At 47.5% G+C, this 18,904-nt stretch overlaps 1 protein-coding gene across 6 annotated transcripts in view; it reads left to right on the top strand.

Moving 5' to 3' along the window:
* Positions 1-18,904, top strand: part of g (adaptor-related protein complex 3, delta 1 subunit-like garnet) — a 285,419-nt gene that overhangs the window by 200,206 nt on the left and 66,309 nt on the right. For all 6 annotated transcript variants that reach the window (XM_075671312.1, XM_075671311.1, XM_075671310.1 and 3 more), the window contains exon 25: positions 660-770. In XM_075671312.1, coding sequence (XP_075527427.1) covers positions 660-770 — 111 coding nt within the window. The remainder of the gene's footprint in view (positions 1-659; positions 771-18,904) is intronic.

Genomic DNA, 18,904 nt, shown 5'->3' with positions numbered 1-18,904 from the left:
CTATCCGAATTATAACACAAAACAAGTATACTGAACCAAGTAATCCAATTTCCCAGTTAATAAATATCCTTCCTTTTGACCTTTGCAGTCTTTAAAGATAGCGATATGTGTAAACAATATAGTAAAATATAATCAACCTTTCAATGCCTCCCTGTTTCGCTCTCCTTCTCGACTCGCAAGAAACCTCACACATAGTAACCTTAATCTGCCGCCGAATAATAACATCTGCAGTGAAAGATTGATGCAGTTTTCAGGAGCCAAAGTTTGGAATGCTTTACCGTCAGAAATAAAACAGTACCACAAAACAAATAAAACATTAAGAACATACCTTATGAGCCTTATTTGAGTTATGTGACAGTCGTTTTCGGTTTGTGTTTGATGTACTGTGTTGTTCATGACAGATCTTTATTCATTCTGTTGTAAAATGCACATTATTTTATTTTCTCCTCATTGTATACTGTACTTTGATCTTTCGCCGTGATTTTGGGCTTTTCATTTTTTACAAGTACTGTATCATTGCCATCGTGTATTTTGTTTCTGAACCCCACACTAGCCTCTGGCTATGTGTTCAGTTAGTGTTTTGATAATTTGTATTGCAAGAGTAGCAATAAAATGAAAATGAACATAATCAAAGACTGAGGCACAGTGTTCTCTGCCAGGAGAGGAAGCATCGCAAGAAGGGGCACAAGGAGCACCGGAAGGGCCAGCTGCTACCAGAGGCCCATCACGGCTCAGAGGGTCCCACTGATGAGGCATCCTCGCGTGTCAAGGTGAGGGCACCATGGACCTGTAGAGTTGTTGGCCGTTGCAAGGATTGGTCAGCAGATTATAAAGGTTAGTTTTGCCCAAAAGGCGAAGCATTGATTGCGATAGCAAGTTAAACAGCTATACAAAGTAAGGATAGTAGTTTTATTGGCCGTGTAAATTAGTAAACATTCACTTACTAATTAAATTAGCAAGCACGGTGTCACACTTGCACAAGCAAACACGAACACATCTCACCCGATCACCGCATGCACTCGCTGTCACAGCGCGGTAGAAGCACCGAGCGAATTGACCTGGATATTGCCTCTCGCTTTGACATAAACTAAGCGATGCAAGAACACAGCGCACATGAAACTACAGTGAAACCTCGTTAAACCAAATCTGGTCGAAGCTCGAGAAGAGTACGTTCTAAACGGTAGTACTGTTTAACTAAAATAGCATGAGATTGCCCACTTACCTGTCAAAAACACAACTCGGAGAGAGTGTGATGAAAGGGAAAAAAACATGCAGTATTTATTCAATTTGCGCAACAAAAGTGTTCGTTTCATTTGATGCCACGGTGGCCTAACAGCGACGACCACGGCCTCAGACTTATTCAAGCTATGAGCCAGCTTTTTGGCCAGCCCCCTCTTCTCGGCAAACACACGTATGGCATATTCCTCGTTGGTGCTGCATATGCTCTGTGTACAGGCGCAGTATCATTGCAGATGTTGCGGGCCGCCTTTTTCATTGCGGGGTGCTGTTCTTGTTTCGACGATTGCATTCGTGAGACTGATGTAACGCGCAGCTTCTGCCGCTGTCGGGCCTGACTTTTTGTCCTGCCAGGCGACCCGATGGAGACGACGCAGCATCGTGTTTGTACGACGAAAAGTGGAAACACGACATGTTAACCGATACGTACGCAATAAGCTGGTACGCTTTAGGTGGATACAAAACACATTATGTTCATTGGCCACTGAGTCGGGGATTTGACTTTACTACTTTTAAAACAAAATTACGGTTTAAGCAGGTACGGTTTAACGAAGCTTTACTGTATCAGCACTTGGCACATTCTGCCCCCATCCAGATCGATTTGAAGATAAGGCCTGTGTGGCCGCGCCATACACAGCCACCGCCGAAGTAGAGCTCCCTTCCCTTCAGTGCCCTGCACATACGACAAAAGATTGCGTGCTTCCTCCCTGCTTTTGTCCCTTGCCTGTGCAAGATTGAGCCAACATCGTCGGCTCACTCTCGCATGCTTTTACTCTCACATAAAACATACGGCGCAAGGCGACAATGTTATCACCCTTGTACTTTATACGGAACATCACGCCGACGCCAATAGCAGAAATGCACTTGGGGTGTTCATATAATTGCTATCACAATAAGACGTGCTATTAATGCAGAGCTTTCTTTACAAAAGCTCTTTGTTATGAAACTAAATAGAATAGCCAGTGTATTTTTGCCTACATGCTACTCTGCAGGGGACTCAACGAAGGAGAAAAAAGGCACTGGAGGAAGGCGGGCAAATAAAAAAAGCAAGAAAAAAATGAAAGGTGCAGGTCTTGTGATGTTATCGACAGCAGAATAAGGTGTGGATAAGTTTCACTGAGACAATGCAGGCTGATAGTGAGTGCTTTGGACAAATGTCTATGACATTAACATGTTCAGGTACCACATATAAAGCTCCCTATTATTGCATTTTCCTCAACTTGTCTATTTTTCACTCTCTGAGTGAGTTACCGATGCATTTTGCTATCTCCACCTCTGGTAGGAAGCCAGCATCAAAACATAAAAATGTATCCGCTTAGGTTGTTTCTGCAGTTGATAATTGATGGGAAGGTTTTCCAACCCAAGTATCAGCGTCATTACAAAATTTGTTTCTTCATGCACTGCAGCTTTTCCCATCCTGCTTTCTGCCCACCCCACCCCTAGTGCATGAGCACTAAAGGGCATTCTCACACACTGTGAATTGCGATTTTCTGTGCTTCGTGTTTAAGTCTGTGCAGTAAGCTTACATTTCTGTGGCACTGCATGAAAAGCACGACTGCAGCATTTTTGTAGTAAGGTTTCGCATAAAAAGGAGACTGAAGTAACTGCAGAAATTTTTGAGAGTGCAATGATCGCTCAAAAAAATTCACCAACAATTACGATAGTTACACCTGGATGTAATGTAATTGAAGAAAGGCCGAATTATTTCATTATATACAGGTTTTCGTTACACGCAGTTTCATTGGAAAACCGGGAAGTACCATGCAAAAACAAAACCAAAATGAGACTGACTTCACTTAAGGTGAGCTCACCTCTCAGACATTCAGCAGAAAATACCTGCCTGATGCTAGCTTGTTTCTTCTGCATGATTGATGACATCAACCGGTGCTCCAAAGAAGTTAAATCATGCAATGCGGCTTCCTTGTCCTGCGCATGAATGGAGCAATGCAAGATGTCCAACGTATCTATCTCCTCTCTCAGTAAACACTGGATCTGCCTCTGATACGCCTTCCTCGTCACTGTGATCTTGCATGATTTCAGCAAGTGCCGCATATGAAATTTCTTTAGTACATATGGCACCATCACCAGCATACAAAAATAGGCCAAGTTCGACGTCGTCGGGCACTCCAGCATTGACATGTAGCACATCCTACACCTTGGTGACATCGGGTGGGCGTTCAGGCTCCTCTTCGTCATTGCAGATTCCTGCTTGAACGATCTTTATCTGGGCCTTGGCAAAGCAATTAGAAACCATCTGGGTTCCAACTTCCTGCCACGATGCAGCAAGCATCTTGATCGCTTGACAAATGTATATCTTCGTCTGCCGTCCAAAAGGATGACCAGAAGGATCTTATCGATCACCCAACGGCGGTAGCAGCACTTGAAGCTGTTGATTCCCTTGTCCAATGGCTTTATCAGGGATGTGCAATTGGGAGAAAAATATATCAACCCAATGTTTGACAGCTGAGGGCCAGTGACGTGGTGCGTGGAGAACTGTCGTGCAGCAAGCATATTTGGCGGCCTCGTTGCTTGATGTCTTCATTGAACTTTTTCAACGATTCGGAAAAGATTGTCCGTGACATTCACACTTTATAATTGGCCACATATATAACTGGTATTCATTTCATTCCCTTGAAGCATCTGGGCTGGGCACTTTGCCCAATAACTAAGGGGATTCGTTTGTCACTGCCATCGCTATTGGCACAAAGCAAAACTGTCATGCGGAGTTTGCTTTGCTTACCATCGCAGCAGTATTGTCCTTTAAGTGCTAGCGGGGGATTTGGCAATACAGTAAAACCTTATTAATTCGAAATCCCGCGTAATTGGAAGGTTTTCGGTGGTCCCAACAGTTTGCATGCAAATTTTGCCGGTTAATTTGAACAGCCAGCATGCCCATATCAGGATAATACGTCAGTTTAAACCATGGCCTCCGTGATTTTTCCGTGCCTCCGTGATAAAAAAATAAAATAAAAAATTATTGTGCCAGTCTCTGAGGCCAGTATAGTTACCGGAGTGGCAGCCAGGCGGCACTTTAAATGAACTTTCTGTTGATTAGCGGCCAAACAAATTGAAGAGGAAATATCAGAGGGTACTGAAACTGATTGGACTTACCCAAAGTTAAAGGGATACAGAATAAAAATCGAAGAATATAGAGAAAACCCCACAACTGCATTCCTAAGACACGATTGCTATAGTATATAGTCATTATTCGGGTTACTTTTGAGCGGATGGCTTTATTTTTGACTCTCTATGAGCGGCCACCGCGTCACTCGCAAAGCGCTCCCGCCAACAAGCCGGCGGATCTGACGTCACACCTACCCTCAGCAGCCGCGGAGCGAGCTGGCTGGCTGCGCAGTTTTGTTTTCCTCGCGCTGCGCAGTGCAAAATGCAAAGTTCTAGTGAGAGCGATAGCATGAGCGGAACTTATGACTCCGACTTGGATGAGCGGCCTACTGAACGACCACGAACGATAAAGGCGTATGCCTGCGATCTGTGCGCGTCGTCAAGCGAAATTGACGACGACCCGCCGCAGCAGTCCCCCTCCGCGGTGCCGAGAGAGTCTGAACCAGCAAAGTGGTGTTTACACTGTGCATTCCGTGTACACGCGTTCGCCTCGAGAGATCATGGGCGGCATCATAGGTGGAAACCAGATTTAAACGCGGTTCCTGCGGCTCGGATCGCAAGCTCGCACCTGTCACGAATGAGTTAGCGAGACGAGAGGCGCACGCCTCATTGACAGTGTTGCATCCGAGGCGGTGCGCCCAGCGTGATTCACTCACGCAAACGCTTTGCCATGTTTGGCTTCAACAGAGCGAGGACGCTTATGCCTCAGGCTATGCAATGTCGGGCGACGTAAGGAATTTACTCTGCGTTCTGCGCAAAGCGGCTTGCTCCGCCCGCTTGGATGGGTAGCTGCTAGCGCGTAAAACATGAAAGCCATCAATGCACAATACAGGTGCCGTGAGTACACACTGTACAAAAAAAACGTAGAAATCGTTGAAGATATTAACGCGTGTAGATCTCCCTGTACCTACGCCATCGGAGCAGGTGTGGCCGGCGGCGTGAGCATAACAGTCGGCTGCCGACTCTCGCGCGGCAGGTGCTTGATGCGCGCAAGTAGCTGTTTTGAGAATAGATGCGATGAAGCAACGGGTGAGGATTGGAGCCAGGCATGTGCAGTGACTGAAATGCGCCTCTGTAAGCAAGGAACGTCTTGTTATTCACGGAGTGAACGAGTACATGCGCAGCGGTTTCAGCGTCCCGTTGTTTCATCGCAGCCGAGCACTCCTTCCCTTGGTGCACACGAGATGGCGCCACCAGTCTCATGTCGGCGAATTTTTTTTCGTCAGCCGTCGCTTCAGACGATGCGGATTTCGATTTATTCTGGCAGAATTGGCCAAACATTTGGCTCAGAACGTCGTACAAACGACAAATTACGGTCAAACGGCACCTGTGCGCAAAACTACAGCGTGAACAAGTACGCGAGAAAAAGACTACCGATGCCTGCCATTTTCACATGCGCACAGCAGACCCTCGGCATTTTGCGGCGTTGACACGGCTGCTCCACACATCAAACCACAAATCCACGAGATCAAAGACGAGGTTTTCGAACAGCTCACACGAGGAAGCGGTACGAATAGGACGGTCGAACAAAGAAAGCGCGTTGCTGCAAACGTCAACTCGCCCCTTCGCGCGCTCAGTGTGGACGATCGCTCGCAATGGGCCTCGAGGTGGGTAAGCGTGACGTGATATCCGGTTTTGCCAGAGCTTTCGGAGGAGGCCGGTAGGGGCTGTGATTTGAGAAATATTTACTAAAATAATTACTTTTCGCTCACTTCTCCTCAGAAAGAGTGTTGTTTTGGTCGCTCTCGGTGCGACAGCTATCACTGGAGACAGAAATCTCGGCGACAAATTTTTTATTCACTATCCCTTTAATGAGACTATTTGAGTGTGAGCTAGGTAAGGCGCGAGTCAGGAAAACAAGGCAAGGGACACGAAAACTCAAGAGCTGGTGGCATGAAGAGGTTAAGAAGGCCATAACGAAACGTCAGGAAGCCTCCAGGGAACAGAGGTATTCCAAAAGTAAGGGAGAACCTGAAGCAGAAGTAGAGAGGAAATGGGTAAACTACATAAATTGCAAAAGGGAAGCATCCTATTTGATCAACGAGAAAATCAAGACAAAAGGGTCCGAATGGCTGTCAAAAATAAGGAATAAAAAAGATAAACAGGCAGCTAGAAAATTCTGGCAACATCTGAACTCCTTGGGTAATAGGACAAGCCTAGAGCAGAGGTATATAGTAACAGCTCAAGGTACTCGGTTAGAAGGAGAGGAGGCAATGGAGCATATAGGAACCATGATGAGGGAAAAATTTACAAAACAGAGAAATGGTACATGCAGTACGTCGGAGAGGGATAGCCCGGCCAACCCACTGCTTTCGCTTGGACAAAAAGAGTGGGAAAGGGCTGAGAAGAGGGTACCAAGTAGCACATCGGCAGGCCCCGATGGTATTCCAATTATGTTAATAAAGGAATTGGGCCCGAAATCTAAGAAAGCATTGAGGGAGGTGGTGAGCAAAATGCTAGTGGATGGTAACGTACCTGACGAATGGAGGCTAAGTAGGATGAGAATGATATATAAGGGAAAGGGGGACAAAGCTGACATAAATAACTACCGGCCTATAACAGTGACGTCAGTGGTTTACAGGGTGGTTATGCAGATTATAAAGGACAGACTGCAGGCATGGGTAGAGAACGAGGGGGTACTTGGAGAGCTGCAAAATGGGTTCCAGAAGCATAGGAGGCTAGAAGACAATCTGTTCTCGCTAACACAGTGCATTGAAATGGCTGAAAAGGAACACAGACCCCTATGGCTGGCTTTTTTGGACATCAAGGGAGCCTATGACAGTGTACTTCAAGAGGGCTTGTGGGGCATTCTGGAAACTTTAGGAGTGCAAGATGGAGTAACCAATTTCTTAAAAGATATCTATAAAGGTAACCGGGTGATTATACAATGGGAAAAGCAGGTTTCGGAGCCTGTAATGATTCGGCGGGGGCTTAGGCAGGGGTGCCCATTGTCACCTCTGATGTTTAGAGGCCAAAATACAGCAAAGCAGACTCTGCTTCAACCTATCATTTTTCAAACAAGGAAAATTGATTGAACAGTCATTACCAGGACTGATGTACGCTTATGATATTGTATTATTGGCTGACAATGCAGAAGATCTGCAGGAATTAATGGACATATGTGGTACAGAAGGAGACAGATTAGGCTTGAAGTTTAGCAAAGAAAAATCAGCAGTCATGATTTTTAATGATAACATTTGCGACGAGCATAAGATACAGGAGGCCACGCTGGAGATAGTCGATAAATACAAGTACCTTGGGGTGTGGATAAATAATGGCATTGAGTATCTGACAGAGTATGAAAAATATCTAACGACTAAAGGTAACAGAAGTGCAGCGATTATGAAGAGTAGGGCACTGTGGAACTACAATAGGTACGAGGTAGTACGAGGGATATGGAAGGGGGTAATGGTACCAGGCCTGACTTTTGCCAATGCAGTTCTATGTATTAGAACAGAGACCCGGCAACAGTTGGAAATTAGGCAACGTGGTGTGGGTAGGCTCGCTCTGGGAGCACATGGCAAGACACCAAATCTTGGAGTGCAGGGGGATCTGGGATGGTCTTCTTTCGAGGGCAGAGAGGCTAGTAGCAAGATGGCATTTGAGGAGCGATTGAGAAAAACGGGGGAAATTCGGTGGGCTAGGAAGGTTTTCAGTTACTTATACACGAGGAATGTTGACACGAGGTGGAGGAAGCGAACTAGAAAATTGACAAGCAAATACTTGGGCTGTAGCGGGGGGACAAGTAAGGAATCATCTGTCAAGAAAAAGGTTAAGGAGACAGAGAGGGGTATGTGGAGTACAGAGATGCAAACCAAATCGGCATTGGAGACATACAGTCCGACATTTAAGCAAGAAATAGCCAAAGAAAATATTTACGATAACTCTAAGGGAAGCTCATTGTTGTTTGAAGCCAGGATAGGTGTACTGCGAACTAAAACGTACCGAGCCAGATACCAGGAGATAGATTTGGTGTGCGAGGCATGTGGAGAGGAATAGGAAACGGCTGAACACCTGATACTTGCTTGTAAACAACTTCACCCTGCAGTTGAATCTAACGGGGAACTATTCAAAGCTTTGGGTTTTAAAGACAGTGAAAGTAGAATAGACTTGGAACAGGTAGAAATAACTAAATGGAGACTATCTTATTGGTGGATAATATCATCGCAAAAGTAAAGGAGTAAATACATAGGTATGCATGCATATAGAACCATTAAAGGCTAGGTGGCGCGCGCCGCCACCGCCCGATTCAAAGGGTTGAGCCTCAATCATCCATCCATCCATCCATCCTGTTTCCGGTGCTTTGTTGTGCCTCAGCGATCTGCACAGTGCTACACCCAGTTTTGGAGGCTAGCTTTAGTTGACAAAGCAACAACCAGGGGCCACTAGGTCGAAATTTTTCTGGTTCCGTTTCTGTTGTTTCTTTGTCTAGCTTGTGTCGGGCACTGCTAGTTATTCTTGACCACGTGCGCGGTGTTGGTGTTAAGAAAATGCCGAAGTACAGAACTCTGACTCTCTGCCAGAAAGTGTGCCTAATTGAGGAGGCTGAAAAATGGACGAGCTCCAAAACACAGCTGGCGGAAAAGCACAAGGTGCCTTTCTCGACCCTTTCAACGATATTGAAGACTAAGACAAAAATATCTCCTCAAGGCCTACGGGGAGATGCATTCGACAAAGTGGACAAGGATTCGTTTTTCTACATATCCGGACGTTGAAGACGCCTTGGTAAAGTGGCTTCAGCATGCAAATGCAGCACACCTGCCTGTGAACAGCATGCTGCTGCGCGATAAAGCCGATGAGCTTGTACTGTGGCTGGGCCATGAAGCATTTAAGTGCAGCAATGGCTGGTTGTCCAGATTTAAAGACCGCAATAACCTCACATTCATGACAGTGTACGGTGAAAGCGGGAGTGTCGACCCAAATGTTGTTGAGAATTGGAAAAAGCATACATTGACTCCGCTACTTCAGCAGTACGCGGAGGACTATGTTTACAACATGGACGAGGCCGCACTGTTTTATAAAATGCTGCCAACGAAGACGTTTGTCCCAAAGGATGCAGTAGTCACGGGAAAAGAAACAACCTAAGGACAGAATAACCGTTCTGTGTGGTGCGAGTATGTCCAGCAGTGAAACTCCCGCTGCTGATCATTGAAAAAGTGGAGAAGCCTTGGTGCTTCAAGAACGCACGACTTCCTCCTAAGGATGACGTGCTGTACAAAAGTAACAAAAAGGCTTGGATGACAGCAGCGCTGTTCGAGGAGTATGTGAGGCACCTTGACCGTAAGTTTGCTGCTGCGGGACGAAAAGTTGTTTTTGTTGTTGACAACTGCGCAGCCCACGCCGACATCCAGAACTTGACAGAAGTTAGGCTTGTCTTCCTGCCGCCGAATGTTACAGCTGTATCGCAGCTTAGGGACCAAGGCGTTATTCTTCAAGCGAGGAAGATTTATCGCTGCCATTCGCTTAAAAGGATCTTGTTGTGCTGTGATAACGGCAAACAATATTCCATAGACCTACTGGGTGCCATTTGCCTAATCGTGTACGCCTGGAAGCAGATGAAGGGAGATATGATCAGGCGTTGCTTTATGTACGCCGGTTTTTCCAAGCGACAAGATGACAGTTCCGAGGATGCATCTGATTCCAGCTGTACACTGGATGATGAAGGAGAGTCATTGTGTGCGCGCATGACCGTCTTAGACGAAAGCAACGGATTGACCTTTGTGGAATATTTGAGCGTGGAACTTGATGTCCAAACGTCTTATGCCAACTTGGAAGGAGAAATGTGTGACAACCGGCCTTCCAACGAAAGTGACGGCGATGTTGAGCCCACCCGAGCACCAGCTTGAGCTGCAGTTGTTGAGTAATTGAACGTTGTGCGCAGTTTTGTGGAGTGTAGCGGCGGTGACAGTGAATTGCTGCGCACTGGAGCAGACTGGACGATGCAGCCTACGGTGCGGCTAACTACCGCGCCAAGCAGTCACGCATTGATGGCTATTTCAAGTGACCGTTTTTCAGGCGAAATAAGGTCCATTGTTGATACAGCCACGTTTCGTACGTTTATTTCTCGTTTTGTCGTCCATTTTTCATCATTCGAAAACCGGGTTAATTGGATGATTTTTCGCGGTCCGACGGACTTCGAATTAACGAGGTTCCACTGTATCTGATTAAACAGAGCCGTCTCATCAGAGTTGTAGACGTCAGCTGCCTCGTTGCGGCTGAAAATGCCAGGCAGCTTCTCGGCAACCAACGATGCAGAAGCATTCCCGTCGGCAGAGGCAGACTCGCTGCTAATTATTTTTCGAGACGACTCTGTTTCGGCTCTTAAATCCTTGCAACCAGCCATTGCTAGGTTTGAAGTCCTCGTGGCCGAGCATGCATGCAACATCCCTTGCTTTCTGCTGCAAGATTGTGCCACTTATGGGTACGTTTTGTTCTCGTGTGTCCAAAAAACACGTAAGCATGGCTTTGTCCACATCGACGTAAGTCGACTACTTCATTCTTTTTTATTCAAACTTGTGCCCAACTCCACTGCACTGCAAATGCTTTCTTTTGCATTCAAGATAGTCGACAGAGATTGTCTGGGATGTTGAACGGGGCAGCAACATCCTTCTTCTCGCCCTTGGCAACCGCATTCACAATTGAAAACTTGTCCTCGAAAGACAAAACATTGTGCTTCCTCACCGTACTCGTTTTTCAAAGCGAACAAACACCGTGAGAAACGTGTGATACACTGCTGAAGTTAACACTCGCGTCACGTCTGCTCTCACATTCACACTCCTGCCACATAGCCACACCAACACAAGCCTGGAAAAAAAAAACTAAAACATGCAGGCACAGTAGTGACACCTGGTGTCACAATACATAAGCGAAAAATGCAGAGGCTGATCCACTTGTCAGAGTGGCACTAGGAGAGGTAGCGGCTTTCATCATCATTATCGTAGCACACCGGATTGGTTGCTCTAACTCGCTGTGATTGCTTGTGTTCCTCTCTCAATTGGCCGCTTGCCTTATTTATCACAAAAGTTATAGATTATTTACCTAAATTTTCGGTGGAGCTACTGCTCACTTATCAGCGTTCAAAAGTCTTTGCAGCAAGGTCAATTGACGCAATGCCTTCGTTAAGTGGCGGTCATAAATATGTGAGCTTCTATGGGGGGTGGCATTGGGGGAATGAAAAGATTTCGTTAAATCCAGGAATTCATTGTATTGGGGTTCGTTGCATCCAGGTTTAACTGTACTCCCTAATGTGAAAGTTGAGCGCAGCTCTATACGAGTTTTCAGTTTGCAATATATTGGCTGGTGCCAACAATCTGTCTCGTGCGGCACATTGCAAAGGGAGCGAAGTGGGGCGCGACTGCCTCGCCAGTTGGGAGAGGGCGAGAGGCAGTGCGTGGGTGACACATGAGTGTGAGTCACAGCAGCCACCACAGACAGACATCCACTCATGCAGTGCTTTGTTTTTATGTATGGTATTGGTGATGTCGTCTGTGAACAGGCTACTCTGGCGCCATGTCGTAGCCATCGTCACCACAGAGCCGTCTTGCACAGCACTACGCTTCCCATGCTTTCACCATACTCTCCTCCTCATGCTCTCTTTGCTATCACCATCTGTCATCCTCCGCTGCACTGCACATTCGCTCTTTCATCCTTTGCTGTGCTCGTTCACTCGCTTACAAGGGACGCCGACGCTCGCTACAGGAATAGACACGTAACTGCTGCGCTCTAAAACAGTAGCAGGTTTCTCCTTACCCCTACCCCCCATCGCATAACTCAAGAACAGCTTCATCTTTGAACATCTTTGAACAGCTTAGTATTAGCATGGTGCACAGAGAGCTACCACACGATATATTGGCCTCATCTTGCATTGTTTCAGTAGTTTATGTTTAGAGTAAACGCCAATGCTCATTGACTAAGCATTGGTGCCGTCACGAAATTGGTGTCCCGGTTCCCTGCTGCTTGTCCGATCTCACTTTCCACTTGCACATACACATTTGCGCAACATATTGTTAGGGAGCAGTGGGGCATAGTGTGACTACGAACATGGCGAAGCGAGCGTGCCGCTATTTCGGGCAGCATCTTGTGTATCCAGCATTGCTGCAATTTGTAAATACCTCTAAATACATCTTCACTTGACTATTTCTGCCCCGTGGTATTTCAGTGGAGGTGTAAGGTATTCCCAAGAGACCACGGAAATCCGCAGCGGTCGTCGCAACAGTATTGACATCATGCCAGAGGAGGTGGGACCCAACGATACTAGACTAGCTTCAGTTTTCAAACTCAGCGCCGTTGCGCGGAACCGCCACCCACCCGCGCCTTCGTGGTGCTGCAGTCGCGCCCAGCTTCACCTTCTCAATAGCCGGCTACGCGGGCAGGCCGGACTATGCATGCGGTGCAGCGGTGGTGTATTCTTGACGGCGCATTTCAGCAAGCATGTCATCCGTGAAACTAACCTTCACCGAGTTTGTTAAGAATATCAGCAGACGATGCCGACGTGCTGCATACCTGGTTGCATAGGCGACTATAGGAACGATGTCGACAGTTCGGCGCGCAAGTTTTTCTGTGCTCCCAGCATGCGATGCTTCGCTAGGCGTGGAACAGAGCGATTCCTCATGCCGACCGGGAACTCTCTGGGAAATCTACGGCATGCACTCGTGCCACTGCTCCCGCGTTCGTCGTCGTCTTCCACAGATGACTGCGTTGCCGTTCATCATTCCAGCGTAGAATTTCAATTCTGTCATCATAATGGGCAGGCCGCGTTTACGGGGGTATGAGCCATTGCTTAAGGGAGTATGAAAGAAGGAAATCAACTTTATTCAAGGTCCTGCAGGCCACGAGAGCTTTGGGCTCTCATGGAGTGGGCGTCTCCCACGACGGAGCCGGGAGGTTGAGTTTCCTGGCGGCGTCGTGGACCTGCTGGACGGCCCAGAGTTGGGGAGCAAGTTCTTCGATCGCTCCGCATTGCTTCTTCAAAGTTGCGCTTGTCCGGTTCGGAGTTTATGTGAGGTTGTGAGCACGGCAAGAGTAAATAATAGACGTTAAGGGATGTATTGCAATTGGTGCGGTAAGACTTGTGGTAGAGCTCAGGCATGTAGTGGTGTAATTTGTTTTGCATGGGGTATGTGTCTGTCTGTAGCATTCTGAGTGTAACTGCTTGAGCACGAGTGAGCGTGCGATATGGCGTGCTATACTCTCTACGTTGTAGGTAGTAGTGTTTAGTGATTTTATTGTATGTAGTGGGGGCGTCTTTGTTCTCCGAGTAATCAGGTGAAGCCGCGCGGTCTGTAAGCGCGCGCGCAGCCTTGTGTGCCACCTCGTTAAGGTTGCGGACGTCGCCGATCTTTGCTCCTAAGTGTGCCGGGAACCAGTATATGACGTGGTTCTTAATCTATTTCTTTGCGACAATTCTGAGAGCCTTTGCAAAGACCGTGCCCTCTTGGAAAGCTCTGATAGCGGCTATGGAATCGCTGTCTATATGAGAAAGATTGTCGTCGGTGAGCGCAGCAGCGATCGCAAGCTGTTCGGCCTGTTCAGGCTTTCTTGTGTTTGTCTGCATGTCTTGTGGATCTGCGGCAGTCCACAACCGCCACTGTGAAAGCTTTGTTTCCCGCGTCTGCCGCCGCGTCCACAAAAGCTGAGCGTTCACGGTTCGCCAAGGCTTGGTTGAGGAGGAATTGTCCTCTTGCTTGTCGTCTGCCCCTGTTGTTTTCGGAGTGTAACTTTTTGGGTATAGGTCGGACCGTAATCTTGGCGTGGATGTCCTGTGGGAGGACCATGAGCTACTCACTGTCTTACGTGACAGACAGATTTAATTTTGAAGAAATTTAATTTCAAATAATCACAAGCGGCAAATAGCGGGCGAAGGCTGCTAACCACGCAGCCGAGCAAACTTGAGACATTGAACGCAAGCAACAATGGTGGACTGCGGGCATGCCGTCAGTGACATTGTTCTTACACTGTCTTACGTGACAGACAGATTTAATTTTGAAGAAATTTAATTTCAAATAATCGCAAGCGGCAAATAGCGGGCGAAGGCTGCTAACCACGCAGCCGAGCAAACTTGAGACATCGAACGCAAGCAACAATGGTGGACTGCGGGCATGCCGTCAGTGACATTGTTCTTTCCATCGCAGCCGATTGTGTGTGTAACCTCATAAGAAGTACTTTAATGAACCCTTGGGATTAACCCAGTGATGAACACAGGGGCCGCACGTTTCAGCTTCTCCACTTAACTATCTTCACGGAGGAGAACAACCGACGATTTTTTTCTTTCCTTTCCTTTTTTTTTTTTTCTGGCGTGTGTGTTCAAAGACTGACCTCATCTTTTTTTTTTTTTTTTCCTTTTTTGTAGCGCTTCTTTGGCGTGGTGAGAAGCTTCGGTGGGGATGAAGATCATCCTACAATCACGCCTTTTGGCCAGATCTTTAGGTTCCTGAGCTAAACTGCGCGAAATGTTAAGATGACAGGAAGAAACACACGACATTTAGAAATGCAGCTTCTGCGCTTCGCTGTATGCGTTTCTTCCTTTCGTGCAGTTTACCCTTCTTTCAGTATGAACCAACTGGCCCGTTAAATCTTATTGCTATAGGTAGATACCGCTTTCTCATGGTATCACCAATTCGGACAAGTGAGAATGCCAGCGAGCGTGAAACAAGCGCACACTGCCCGTCCACACGAGCTCAAGGCTGCGGCGAGGCGTCTGTGGTGGAGCTCGATGGAACGGCGCTGCCATCTTGCGGCTGTCACAGAAGTGGCGACAGTGGCTGTAAGCGCGCAGGCGGAGAGTTTTGCAACTGAAGCTAGTCTAGTAACATTGGTGGGACCTGCGTCAGCGGCGACAGCCTTAACCATTGTCCTGGCCTATCTGAAAGATCCAGGAACACACTGCAGCACCGATAATGTTGACATGGAAGATTGGATTACCATGTATGAGCGTGTGAGTACCCACAACAGGTGGGATGCAACTGTAATGTTGGTCAACTTGATGTTATCCTTGCAAGGCATGGCGAGGGTGTGGTTTGACAAACACGAAGATGAGCTTACAGACTGGGAGACGCGTAAGCAGAAGCTGAAGGACTTGTTTGACCATCCATTTGGGCGGAAGAATGCCACTAAAAAAGACTTAGTGACTCCTGCGCAAACATCCATAGAATCATACATCGCTTATATCCAAGGTGGGCTCACTCTGTGCCTCAAGGCTGACAGTGGCATGTGCGAGTCGTACATAGTCAGTCATGTTCTGAAGGGCATTGCTGACGAAACTTTCAATCTACTAATGTGTAAGAATTGTGTGACAGTTGGCGACATTATCAAGGAGTGCTATCGCTTTGAGCAGGCAAAGAGCCACTGCATTGCAACGTTGCCAACGTTGTTCGCCTGCTTGCTGAACACGGCTGGTACTTCCTCATGCGAGGACAGCAGAACACTGCAGAACACAGCGACCATCTCCTGCAGGGGCGTCTGCTTCAGCAAGTGTTTGGTGTGTTGCGATACCACGTATCCGAGCACATGAGGGCTGGACCCTCACACATGTAGCCGTGCGCAGCTTAGCCGTGTCCGGCGAAAGGGGGATCCTGGGGGTCGAGCCGATACCGGTGTTCGGACCGTTAAGGCCCCCCTGGCGGCCTCTGCTTCACGTAGACGACAACCCGAGACTGACCCACCCGAGAGAAATCCGTAGTTGCCTTTTCTTGTCTCTCTCTTCTTCCAACCTTCGTCTTTCTCGCACTTTCCATCTTTCCTGTCTTCTCCTGGCTTCCCTTTTCTTCCAATTTTTCCAGGCAGCAAGGGTTAACGTTGTGTGAATAGCCAACCTAGGTTATTTCATATTTAGTTATAGTGATGACGTACATTGGGTGAGGGAACAAACGCAAGTTAATGACATCTTAGTTGAAATCAAGAAAAAGAAATGGGCATGGGCAGGACATGTAATGAGGAGGGAAGATAACCGATGGTCATTAAGGGTTACGGACTGGATCCCAAGGGAAGGGAAGCGTAGCAGGGGGCGGCAGAAAGTTAGGGGGGCGGATGAGATTAAGAAGTTTGCAGGGACGGCATGGCCACAATTAGTACATGACCGGGGTTGTTGGAGAAGTATGGGAGAGGCCTTTGCCCTGCAGTGGGCGTAACCAGGCTGATGATGATGATGATGATGACGACGTACAGCTGGTGTTTCCAGGACCTGTTTTTACAGTCCCTGCAGCATCCCCTTGTAGGGCTCCACGGTGGGTGGCTGGTGTTACTGCCAAAAAGTACACATTGATCTATGGCTAGTTCCTTCCTCCCACCCCCTGATCGCCCTCAGAAAAAAGGGCGCACTGAAGATGTATTCCAGTTCTTTGGACGTCAAAGACCCAACTTTCCACAATTCCACGTCATTCACTCAGAAAAATCAGATAAACAAGTACGAACAATCAAGCCCATTTCTAGTTTCCAAGTCTCTAACTGAGGCTTTTGAACCAGGCTAAAGGCATCAAGGATGGCAAGTGGTAATCTCCTCTTGGGGCTCCATGATCAGAAACGGTACGAAAAGTTGCCCAGTCTAGCGTCATTCGGGGACGTTCAATTGACAGTAACCCCACACCGCAATATGAACACTACGCACGGCATTGTCTCGGACGATGATTTGGCCGAGCTGACTGGGGTTGAACTCTTGGAGGGCTTTAGTGACCAGAGTGTTATCAATGTCAAAAGAATTAAGATGAGGCAGGATGCAAAGAAATCCAGACTAAGCACCTGATAGTCACCTTCGGCTCAAGTGTCGTGCCCAAGCCTATTGAGGCCGGCTACATCAAGCTTCGCGTTAGGCCATACATGCCAAATCCCCTCCGATGTTCCAAATTCCAGCGTTTCGGCCACAGTTCACACAGTTGCCAAGGCTGCCAAACTTGTGCGAAATGCAGTGCCCATCGACACACCTCTGAATCTTGCGAGAACTCTCTCCACTGTGTAAACTGTGATGGAGAGCAAGCCGCATACTCATGGTCATGTCCATCCTGGAAAAAAGAAAAAGAAATTGTGACGACAAAAATAAAAGGGAATATTACATTCAAAGAAGCTCACAGGTGGGTATCCTACCCGCCAAAGAAGAGTTTTGCCGATGTAGGGCATTCAAGGGGCAGCACCACAACGGCTTCCGGTGTCTGTCCAGCCTACATGCACTGAGCCAGCAGTGAAGCCAACCAGCCACTGCTCCACTGGCAGTTGCAGCTAGCGCTGCTTCGCCACCCCAGCAGAAGCGGCCATCGAACTCCGAGCAGGTGGCCTCTAAGGTCTTGTCCAACATGCCAAGGCCTTCACATCAAACACAGTGCTTGGAAGAGCACATGTCCAGCGCCTCTTGTGAGGCGATGGACACAACAACCAGCCAGATGGTGCCGCCAGCGCCTAAGGAGCGGCAAGACTCTCGCAATCGCTCAAAAAAAGACAAAACTCGCATCACGATGCCTAGAAAGGGCTTGTGAGCTAGTCTTTGTGTCTTAAACACGCAGCAGTGACAGCACAAAACACATTTATCCTAATGGAGACACAAATACTACAATGGAATGTTAGAGGACTTCTTCATAACCTTGACGATATTAGAGAACTCCTATACAAACATAATCCAAAGTTGCTGTGTGTTCAAGAGACACATCTGAAACCTACAAAAACTTTCTTTGCAACTACACCTTTTTCTGAAAAGACCGCGATGAGGCTAACGCCTCCAGCGGTCTAGCAATAGTTACCGACAAGGCTGTAGCTTGCGAACACGTCGCCCTTCAGATGCCCCTCGAGGCGGTGTCAGTTCACAATCCTTTTTAATAAACTGGTTACTGTGTGTTCTGTATACATACCCTTTAACTATCATCTCAGAAAAAGAGATTTTTTTAACTTCATTGATCAGCTTCAGGACTGCTACATACTCGTGGGGGATTTTAATGCCCACAACATGATGTGGGGAGACTCATGATGCAACATGAGAGGTCGATTCATTGAACCTTTTCTTCTGACCTCTTGTGCCTACCTGTTTAACAAGATGGAGCCGACCTATTACAGCGTCCAACACAAGTTATTTATCGATAGATCTAGCAATTGGCTCTTCTTCTTTTCTGCCTCACCTGGAATGGAACGTCAATAAACTTTAGGCAAGTGACCACTTTGCTGTAACTTTAAATCTGATAACTCAGCATAAAAACCCTCCCCATATTCTGTCATGATCAGCCCGGGTTCGTGAACAAGGGAACGCTCGAGGCACCCTCCATTAGACAGAGACTCCACAGTGTGGTGGTGATGCTCGCTGGTGTTTATTGGTGCAGTGACCAACGTTGCCTACTGAGCCTGGCTGGCCAACGAAGATTGTGCCCTGAGGGGGTGTCACATGCTTGTTACACCCCCTTACCCCCAGTTTGTTAACTAAACGAAACAAACGTCCAAGTTCAGAGCACAAGGAACTGCCGCCGTCCCAGCCAAGTCGATGGTGCCTGCTATCCGGGCGAGTAACAATCCAGCGGCCCCTGCGGTCGAGTACTCCGCCTGAGCACCAGTGTTGACAGGACGAGTGTGGATACGC

The sequence above is a fragment of the Dermacentor variabilis genome, chromosome 10, assembly GCF_050947875.1.
Source record: "Dermacentor variabilis isolate Ectoservices chromosome 10, ASM5094787v1, whole genome shotgun sequence".
Taxonomy (NCBI): domain Eukaryota; kingdom Metazoa; phylum Arthropoda; class Arachnida; order Ixodida; family Ixodidae; genus Dermacentor; species Dermacentor variabilis.
This window is presented reverse-complemented; position numbering and strand designations above follow the sequence as displayed.